The sequence below is a fragment of the Phaseolus vulgaris genome, chromosome 3 (assembly GCF_051622355.1).
Source record: "Phaseolus vulgaris cultivar YP4 chromosome 3, ASM5162235v1, whole genome shotgun sequence".
Taxonomy (NCBI): domain Eukaryota; kingdom Viridiplantae; phylum Streptophyta; class Magnoliopsida; order Fabales; family Fabaceae; genus Phaseolus; species Phaseolus vulgaris.
This window is the reverse complement of record NC_143500.1, coordinates 40,237,129-40,248,323: the sequence shown is the minus strand read 5'-3', so window position 1 is coordinate 40,248,323 and position 11,195 is coordinate 40,237,129. Positions and strand designations below refer to the sequence as shown.

The 11,195-nt window shown below is 28.5% G+C and overlaps 1 protein-coding gene across 1 annotated transcript; it reads left to right on the top strand.

The window, feature by feature from the left end:
• Window positions 1-8,837: 8,837 nt before the first annotated feature.
• On the top strand, window positions 8,838-10,350 carry LOC137807555 (auxin-responsive protein IAA12). Its single transcript, XM_068608242.2, has 3 exons — window positions 8,838-9,282; window positions 9,368-9,742; window positions 10,029-10,350. The coding sequence occupies exons 1-3, from the start codon at window positions 9,065-9,067 to the stop codon at window positions 10,081-10,083; spliced, it is 648 nt and encodes a 215-aa protein (XP_068464343.1). The 5' UTR covers window positions 8,838-9,064; the 3' UTR covers window positions 10,084-10,350.
• Window positions 10,351-11,195: the final 845 nt, after the last annotated feature.

Genomic DNA, 11,195 nt, shown 5'->3' with positions numbered 1-11,195 from the left:
TTTTAAAAATTTATTTTATAAATTATTTTTAAAACATACACACAAAAATTATTCTATTATCTTAATCATATTTACTACAAACTTTTTATCTTCTTTCATTCTCTTTCTTTCAATCCAAATAATGATTTGAGAATGAATTTGAGAGGAGTAGAAAATATAAACCAAAAAAAAACAAACAATAAGATAATTTGAACTAAGAAAAATAAAATAAAAAAATAACAAAAAAGCAACTGAAGGGAATGAAAAGAGAATAAAAACATATAAATAAATAAAAAGGAAGATAACTATTTTATTAATAAATTTTATTTATTATTCTAATATTAATTTTATTATTTTAATGTTATATTTAAATTATTATTTCTGAAAAAATATATTTTAAAAATTTATAATCATTAATTTTTTTTAATTTATATTTTTTTCCTTCAAAATTGATGGTGCGAATATTTCTTTTCAAACAGTAAAAAATATATGCGTTTTCTGTATGACATCCATTCTCAATTTTGGTGTCATTCCCACAGTTATTGACTTTCATAGCCTAGATAAGAGTTTCAAACACATAGGAAACACTTAAACAACAAAACATAAATAATTATTGGATGACTTTATCGAAACATCATCTTTTTATCCCACCAAATTAATGATAAATAAAAAAATTCAACCTAAAGTTAGACAAAAATTATAAAATATAAATATATGTACTCTATCAAAAAACCTGATTGGTTACTAAAGATCTTTACTCTATATTTTTACCAGCTCTCTCTGATTGAATTTTTTTTTTTATAATTAGCTCCAAAATCTTAAAAGAAAGTCAGAAAAGATTCATTGAAAATAATTTAAAAAGATAGTACAATTTTTAAAAAATGTATATCTTAGTCGTTAAGATTATAATTTATATATTTAATATAAAATAAAATTTTAACTTTTATTTTTAATATCTCTACTAAATATATAAATTTGTATAATGTCATTCTCGCTGTTAACTTAAAAGACTTGAATCTTCAGTTTTTTCCTATGTATTAAAATAAAATATTTATTATTACTAGCTTACACATAAACTATATATTTTTCTAATTTTTATTTATAAATTTTAGATAAACCTAAAACTACACGAATATTGATAAAGAATTTTTCTCAAATAAAAAATGTTTAAAATCAATCACTTATATTCCTAAGTCACCTTGAAACTAATTGTAAAATAGTTTGTTCAAACTTAAATAGATAAAGTTAATTTAAACACGCAAAGGTTGTGTTTGATTCATGTTACGTAATGTGATAAACATGATCTTTTCGTTAATATATGGTGTCTGTTATTGTCTAGTTGAAATTTAAAATGTTTTTTAATAATATTAATTATTCAGCTATATGTTATTTGCTTGGTGTATATATTTAAATGAGTTATTTGTTATTTGAACTCAGTCATTTTAATAACTATATAGCTAGACTATTACTATGTGATTAATTTTTAAATTATTTTAAAATTTATATCGATAGGATTAGATCAAAGACGTGCCGGGTACCACAACTAAAAATTTATTAAAATAAAAAGTAAATAATTATATTAAATATTATCTATAAATTAAAATATTATTAATATAAATAGTTTATATTATTAATAAAAATTTATAAATTAATTTATAATATAAATAGACATAACAATTAAAAAAAATGTTATTATTATATTATTTATTATTTCTAAATATCGATTATTCACGAATTTTTTTAGATAACTTTAAGATCTAGAAAATAACCTTAGAGTAGAAGTATTATATTTTAAATGATACCTGAATATTTTATTATTAGAATAAAAAAAGCTTATAAATAGAAAATTCAGTTATTCAAATTTCATTTTAAAATAACCACCATCTTGTTAGAAGTTTTCTTTTTTCCTTTCCTTTTCCTTCTTACTAAGATTCTGACATCCTCGTTCATCAGTTTAATGGTCGGAGTCCGCCATTAGACTCTTGGTAGTGATGACTACAAGATTGCCCAATCAAAATATCTGATAGAGTAAGTTCATTTTTGCTTTTCTCTTTGAGTCAAATTTTGAACTTGTTAGGTTGTTTCTGTCTTTACTTTGCATGTGACTCTTTTAGTTTCAGGGAGAATCTCGGTTAGCTCAGGATCTTAGTGATATAGTTAGATTTTTTATAAGGAATATGTGGTGCAGGTTAATTTCCTTTAAACTTTTGGTAAATTTGAAGCTCTTAGTGAGCAAATGCTTAAGTTCATGTAAGGGAAGTTAGTCTTAATTTTCAATAGAATACTAGACTAGAAGATCTAGATGTGGGGTGACGTGGTCACCGGTCTCAAACTTTCTTGCAGGATTGATTGTTTTAAGTATATTAGAAGTTGATTGAGATTTGAATGTGAAATTATATATGTGGTAGATGTTATAAAATTGTGTTTTTTTTTTATTTGAATAAGTAAATGAAAGTATTTAAATAGTTTGATGAATCACTTAAAGGATAATGTTGTTGAGTATTGGTTGTTTGATGTTGATTTGGAGTAATTATTCAGCTATAGCATGGACTTTGTTATTTTGGTGCACGCTGATGTATTTTAACTCACACTAAAAATTTTCGTTCAAGCCAAAAGTCCTAGGTGCACTCTGGTGTATTTTAGCTCACACTAAAAAAAATTTCGTTCAAGCCAAAAGTCATGGGTGCACTTTGGTGTATTTTAGCTCACACTAAATTTTTTTGTTCAAGCCAAAAGTCCAGGGTGCACTCTGATGTATTTTAGCTCACACTAATTTTTTTTTAGCTCAAGCCATTTCAAAATAAAAAAAATAAAAAATTTACTATTATTATTTTAGCATAGTTTAATTTGGATTATTATTGTTAAATGACTTTTTAGATATATTTGGATTGTTTAGAAAGTTTAAAATATATGTTGTGATTGAATGGTGTATTGATGTGTTAAATGAAGTGTGCAATGATGTGATCTAAACATAGTATTTTCAGGAAAGGAAATAATGTGTTGAGATTGTTGGTAGGGTGTATTGATCTGTCAGGTCCCGATCCAATGAGACGATCCTGACTCTACTGATACAATGGAATCACATATATGAAATTATTTAGTTGGTGAGAGTCGAAGGAGATTCATATGACTTTGTCTGCAGTTAGAAATATAATCTGGTCTTTCAGGTCATATGAATTTACCCTGTCATACGAGATGATGAGATAATAATATATTGAGATGTTTATGTGCATGATTGTGTGGATTCATAGAGTAGTATGACAGGTGCAAGTCTCAGAATTCTAATTTCAATACACGAGTCTTCCGGAAGCAGAATCAAGTGTCTGAGTATGTGAGTCAGTAGAAATCTGACAAAGAGTAATGTGGATGATGAATGTGGTAGACAGTTGATGAATTTGTGAAATTTGTGAACATTGATGGTTTTATGTTGATATTTAAAGTCTTATATTTGAAGTTTTAAAAATACCTAGTTTATCCTATATTTTGTTTTGTGTTTGTATTCTTTAATCTGTAATGATCGTGTTAATTTACACATGAGCAAATGCAATTGCAGATAATAGAACTCCTTAATGAGCAGTCAAGTCAAATGTGGAGATACAACTATTATAGTTGTATATATTTATATAATAATTAGATATAGTTTACTTTTTATTTTATGAAAATGAATAAAAATAGGTACGTTAGAATAACTCCTGAGACTGAGTTAGTGTTTCAGCTCCGATACAAAAATAATATCTATTATAAATATAAATTCTATTTATTTAAAATAAAATTTATAAAATGAAGTTAATTATCTAAAGATCCATTTAACATTGATGAGTATCTGGCCAGCAGCTCGTTATGTCAGTACCTTCTGGACTAGTTGCTGATGTCTTAGAGGAATTAACTCACATCACCATTTTCAATCAGTGCCGCCCGACACCCAACCCAATCAATTCATCACTCCATGCTTTCAGCACACAAAATACAAAAATTGAAGTTACTGATCAATAAACCGGACCAAATTATAAATGAGTGCTGAATTTTAGCCTGATGTGGCTGTTTCACACTGAAAGCTCCTGCTACTTCTGCTTGCCTTGTTCAGTAACCACTCAACAGTAAATACAAATGCAGATGCAAGGACAACTAGCACGCGCCCACAAACACAAACAATGAATTAAGACCATAATCAATGCATGCCGAACCACCACAACCATGAAGCAGCCAATGAAGACAACCGAATCCAAACCCCTCTCACGTCACAAATCAATGGAGTGTGTGAGGAGACACGCTTTGAACCACTCCATACCCTACGCACCCTAGGGGAGCCCCTCACCCCTACCCTCCTAGCCCTAGCCCATGCAATATGTCAACACATCAACCTTCTCCCTCCAATTCCACACCACCCAACTGCCCTATCCAAAGGACAAAACCACTATACTATGATATGATGTAACTTTTGAGTTTGGATTTCATCATTTGAACAATGAAGCTTCCATTTTAAAGTGGTCCTCCTTCCTATTGTTGTTGGCTTGGACCATCCAAACACATGGCCTCTATGCTCTTAGACTGCATGGTTTTTTGTTTGACAAGAAACTCAAACTGAAAGAGAGACCTTGCGGAAGATTAATTGTACTGAAAGAAGTCAAAGACACTTATGATATTATTAAACTTCATATATATTAATCACATGTTTTAAAACTACTAAAAAACGATATTCTAGAGACTTGAAATGGAAATAGTTTTACTTAATTATAGATATTCAAGCGGTTTTTAAATACATAAGATCTAAAAAAAAGGTGTGAAGCGATATTTGAACTGATATCTAGAAAGAAAATGAGTGTTGGTAGCATATCTTTACATGTATCAACCTGCATTTTCTTTTAGTATTATTGTAGGGAAACCATGTGGGTACACCGGTCCAGATGTCTCGTGTGCATGTTGGGGCATCATGTGAAAGTGAAACCTCTTTACACGCTTCTAGCAATCGCTGACAGCAACTGCTATAGTGATTTTGTGAGGGTAGTGCAAGACGCAATGCTTCTAACTTTGAATTCTTGTTGGGACTCTGGCTCAAACACGGACCATACAACAACAATATTCAATTTCTACGATTTGTTGCATCATCTCAATATGTTACTAACGTGAATAGGGAAGGCAACACTTTTTTGGTTAGTTTCTGTCTCTGTGTATTATGCTATGAATAATTTCTTAATTGCTTTTTATTCGTTTATCTTCTTTCGTGAAAGATTCTGCATATTTGAACGATAATTCCTTGTCTCTTCCCTTTGTCGGCCTTTTATTGATTTATACATCCGTGTTTCACTCTGATGTGTGAAGAGAATAAACTTCTATAATTTTTATTTTTATTTTGTTTTTTAATTATAAAAAATGTGAGAGTTTATTGCATATAGACGTAGATTCTGAAAGAGAATTATGTCAAAATTATCTTGCACACTAAGATAAAGCCCCCTTTAAATACTCCTCCTTACTTTTCTATATGTTTTTAAAAAGTTATATTTGCAGAAAAATATACTTTTCATATTTTAATAAAATAGCGATACAATATATTTATTGCTGTATTATTATATTTAAAAATTTGAAACTATAAGAACATAAATAAAAATGAACAATCTCTTTTCAAAATTAAGATAGGAAAAAGTAAAGTTAAGGAGTATTAAATTTGTGGGAATATCAAACGTCTATTATGATAAGCACTAGGTTGAATGCAATATTTGGATTGTCTACATCATTAACAAATACAAAAAAAAATGCAATAATTTCTTTTATATATATATATATATATATATATATATATATGTATGTATATAAACTGAGATATTCAGGTTCTACAATTAATACAAAAAAAAAACTACTTTTAGTTTATGAGTGTTACTATTCTCACAATAAATCTTTATCTAAGAGTAGAGAGATAAGATTTTTTTTTTTGAAAAAAAAAGTAACGTAATAAAATAAAATAAAACAAATGAGTTGTAAAGAATATTATAAATAGTATTGATCTAAATTAATGAAAGGAAATTTGAAAAGCAAGAAGTAGGAGAATGGAAAAATTGGGATGAGGGTAGTTAAGCATGTGATATGACTACAAGTTATTGAATCCAGCTGAGAAGTGTATCTTCAGATTTGCTTTCCATCTCTGTCACCCCTTAATCAAAACACCTTCATCTATGGAGCGTGTTTGCAACGCTCCTCTCTGTTTTAGATTAACTAATTATCCTTTATTTTAATCATGCCCTACAGTTTAAAGTTTGTTATATAAAAATTAATTTAGTCTAAGTTTACAATAAACGTGTCCTAACTCCACAGTGTAGGTGTATCTTTTATATGATAATTGATTTAATTCCTTATTACTTTTGAGTTACAAAGGTAATTGTGATAATTTGAAGAAAAAAACATATATTCTTCCTAGGTTAATTTTGACTTAGCCTTATTCAATGATTTAAAATTAATTTTATTACCCATAAAATAAATGTGGCTGCCGTTTTTCAAGCTAGAGAACAGATTCAGAGTTACGATTTTTACGTTTGATACATTTATTTAAATTAAATTTTGACGATAATTAATTATTTCATTCAAAAGATTTTTCTTTTCTTCAAGCATCAAAGTTCTTTCATACAAAAATGTAAGACTTATTTTTTTTAATTTATTTATTTTCTTTTTTCATATAAGTTCTTTTCCTTCTTCCTCTTTATTTTTAAATATTTTATTTCTATCATCTCACATGTTTGATATTATTTTTAGAATTTGATAACACTTATATCTTCATTCAAAGAAAACAAACTCGGTCAAGTAAAGATATCATTTGAGTCACTTAAATAAGTGCGTTGTTTGTCATACTTACTTAATAGAATCATTTTCGCTCAATATTGTCTGACATTTGTATTTAAGTGTTTTTTTTTGGTTTATTTGAACATATATGTTGTGTATATGTATGATATATGTAGAAATCATTTAATTGTGTGCTTGAATGATTGTTTTTTTAATTTAAATGCATATATATATTATATAATATGTGATTTTGAGATCATAAATATGAGATGATTGTTCCTGGATATTAAGTAAAGATATATGTTGTAATAGAGATTTCCTAATTATATAAACTAGGATATTTAGTGATGAAAAATTGGATGAAAATTTATAGTATCAATAAATCTCATGTTGAATCCGAGAGATAAATAAAATTTTGAGTAAGAATATGTCTTAAATTTACTTTGATCCATCAAGTTCGTGTATATAAGATACTAAAATGAGGTAGATATTAAATCTCTAATGGTGAATGTTTAATGTGGAGCTTCTAGAATACATTAATAGATATTTCTTGATAATATTGTAGATATATAAATTTATGAGTGATTTGTATGTTTATGTGTATGGGTTTAATGAATAAAAACAATGAATTGTGTTTAAACATCAAGTTGAATAAAGTTAGACTTTATGATTCCACTAGTTCATTTTTGGCATCTTACCATTAAGTTGTTGTCTTTTTTTTTCAACAATAATATATATATATATATATATATATATTATGTTTGTCTAAATATATATACATGAACAACCTAGAGAAACAACTTATGAATGTATTGGATACATTAGCAGATTGTAGACTCCGGAGCTAAACTACTTATAGTTCTGCGTTTGCAAGAACATAAAAGGAACATATTAAAATTCAGTTATTCATTTATAAAATTTAGAAGAAGAAAAAATGTTCCTTTAAATTGTAGTTATTATTTAAGTAAATATTTTCCATATCCACATAAATTTTGGGACTTAGAATGCAAATAGAAAAGTAATTTTTGTAATGAAATAATTAATCATTTTAAAATTTTCATTTTAAATAAAATTGTCAAACATAAATTTTTCTATAATAATTCTTCACACATATTTATGAATGAAATCTAATAATTATTTTTGTTATATAATTATAATATAATGTTTTTATATTTTTCGACATTAATTGAGTAGGTAGCTATATATTAGAATTGATTTTTTGTAGTGTTCAAATATAATAAATGAATAAAATAAAAATAATATGAATATTAAAAACATAAACTAAATAATATTGTTTTAAAATATTTTATTTTTACTTATTTTCACTTTTTCTAATTTAAGCGTTTTTTTTATTTCACGTGTTTCATAGTTGAATCCAAATAAAAGAATAAAATTTATCTATTTTTGAACAATTAGAATATATTGTAATGATGATGTAGATTTTACTACTATAATGTAATCATAATGACAGATGAAATATATTTAATTATATAATAAAAATTATACTCAATTAATGATATAGTAATATATATATATAGAGAGAGAGAGAGAGTAAATTATAATGTACAAAATTAATCACTTTTCAAGATAGTAAATAGAAGTGATATGTTTTATAAAGAAAATTATATAAATGAGGTGCAGTTTTTATGTCATGATAGTTAGGAGATTAATCTAAAAGTAAATTCCATTGAAGTGAAACTAATTTTGACAACTGCATATTAAAAATGCTGAGTTTATAATTTTGATGTAGCATAATTTTAAAATTGATTTATCTCTTGAAGTCGTAAACATATATGGTGAGTATTTTTTCTAAGAAGAAGATGAAAAGTTTGATAGAGATGTGAATGGTGATATGGTGAAGAGGTGAATGGAATCTAAAGAGTTGAAAGGTGTTGGGTAGAATAAGTAAAGGAATTGAAATATTTTAGTTTTGTAAGGAGTGGATGTGGATGAGAAGGAAGTAAGTGGAAACGGGATTTGAATGGGATGCGCGTGAGTAATAGTGATGGTAATAATAGTAACAGGAGTGGGTTGGTGGGGGTGAAGGTGGGGATTTGAATAAAGAAATACAACTAAACATGGAGGCAATTGGGTCGCCAAAAAGCCGAACATTGATTCCGACACCTTACCCTTTCTTCCCAACACCTTGTCCCATACCCGCCAGCCCCGGACTTCCCTACCCTACACTCATGTCTCTCTCTCTTGCAAATTAAAACCCCCATCCCTAGCTGTTACTCTGTCTCTCATCATCTCCACTCACATATATATACTCTTCTTATTCTCATTCTTCATACACTTTTAACACCTTTCTCATGCAATGGAGCTTCAACTCGGTCTCGCTCTCTCAACCAGTTCATCTCAACTACTTGACCTCAATTCTCATGCCTACGACTCTATCTTCCCTTTCCATCACAACAACAAACGTACCTTCTCCCAACTCATTCCCACGCTCTCTCTCCTCCCTCTGACGCCAAACCATCATCAAGAAGATCATCATCATCATGATAACCACACCCAATGCTCTACCATCACCAAGTACGTTCTACTACTCAATTTTTCCTCTTTTGCATTTGGACATGTGATCGCTTCTTGTATTTGACTTTTGTTATTGTGTAATCAGCAAGGATGATGAAGAAGATGTAGAAGGTGTGGTGGGTTGGCCACCAGTAAACTACTGGAGGAAGAAAATTCGTGTCGATAACTGCGGAGATCAAGAAGAGGTTGTGGGGAATAACGATAACATAGTATGGGTTGACCAGTGTCACGGCCATGGTTGTTCGGCCACTGGAAGGTCCAATTCTCTGTACGTGAAGGTGAAGATGGAGGGTGTTGGAATCGCACGGAAGGTCGATCTTGGCATGCACCAATCCTTTGAGACGCTCATGGAAACCTTGATGGACATGTTTGGAACAGGTCTTCAAGAATCAAACAGCTATGAATTGGCTTATCAGGACAAGGAGGGTGACTGGCTTCTCGCACAAGATGTACCTTGGAGGCAAGTGCATCCTATCTATTACCTTTCTAATAATTCTGGACCAAATGACAAACCCTATTCATTCATTCTCAATTCAGCTTGCTCCATGTATGATAAAAATAATAATTAGGCTTTTTCCATCCTGTGGAAGTTAGAATTAATGTTTCTGTTTCAAGTGGTATGGGGTAAAAGCATTGCCAAAACAATCATACTAATAGTTAAGGATATCTTCCACAGAACAAACATTGAAATGCATGAACATTCCAATTGCTGTAACTGACTAGTGTTTTTGGATTTTGTTATGCAGGAGTTTCGTTGGGTGTGCAAGAAGACTGAAATTGGTGAAGAGTAGCAGCAGATGAATGGCGACAAAATCTCGAATCTTGACCTAGTCAACTTTGTCTGCCAAAACCTTAATTACAAAGGCAGATGACATTTACATTTTCCCTTTTGGTTAACTGTATCTAATCCAGCTGAATATCCTAGTATTATAATATATATATATATATATATATATATATAGTTTTTGTATGAAACACATTATTAAAGTTTCTCACTGTAGTTGGTTGGTAGTATGAATGATAAATGCGCCATAGTAATAGTTTTTGACCTGCATGCAATTTCATTTATATTCTGTCTCTTGTTGTTTTTTTTAGTTTTTTGTTCTCCTAACACCGTGTTTGGTATGGAACCTATTGACATTTGACATGAGTATAGCTGGCATTCATATTTCTAGAAAACCTACCCTGTTTACGCCGACTTAGCCTGTTTTCACCGACTTAGCTCCACTTAATTTAAAGAAAAAAAAATCTATTTGAAAGAGTATCAACTTAATGTTTTTCTGAAAAAAGAAATGAGAATTACACATATAGGTTATGAATTATTAATTTTGGTATGTGAATATCTCCATTCCAGAAATTTAAGGAGGATGAAATCTTTTTACCTTTTAATTTTAATTTGATAAATATTGATTGATAGTGTATTTTATTGAATTTATGTTATTTAAAATATTTTTTATTTATTTTTATATCTCGGAATCCCATATTGAAAGTTGCTATGCAATCTATTCATTTTTTAAAATATTGATTCAATATTTTTTCTATCTAATTGTAATTTTTGTAATGATTACTTCAAAAGTAAGTCTAAAAATATTTTCATTTTCTATTATTTATTTTCTTTTAATACGATGTTATGGAAGAATTTCAGAATCATTAAACGAAAAGAAAACGAAATATGGATATATGGACTAAAGATGCTCTTAAGTAACTTAATCACTCCTCTTTTACCATGTTATAACCTTTTTCATCGAAGTAGTTTTTTGAAAATGATTTCCAAAGCTTTGTTTGTCTCACTTCTTTCTTTTAACACCTAGTTTGCAAAATATATTTGATGTTTACTTAATTATTAAATTATCATCCAAAAAATATGTGAAATGATAAAGTTTTCTTATATTCTTCTTTTATTTATATATTTT

Bases quoted from the DNA above. Each gene is read 5' to 3' on its own strand.
- LOC137807555 (XM_068608242.2), top strand. From the start codon at position 9,065: ATGGAGCTTCAACTCGGTCTCGCTCTCTCAACCAGTTCATCTCAACTA. The intron at 9,283-9,367 runs GTACGTTCTACT...TTGTGTAATCAG, and splicing joins CAATGCTCTACCATCACCAA to CAAGGATGATGAAGAAGATG. The intron at 9,743-10,028 runs GCAAGTGCATCC...TTTGTTATGCAG, and splicing joins GCACAAGATGTACCTTGGAG to GAGTTTCGTTGGGTGTGCAA.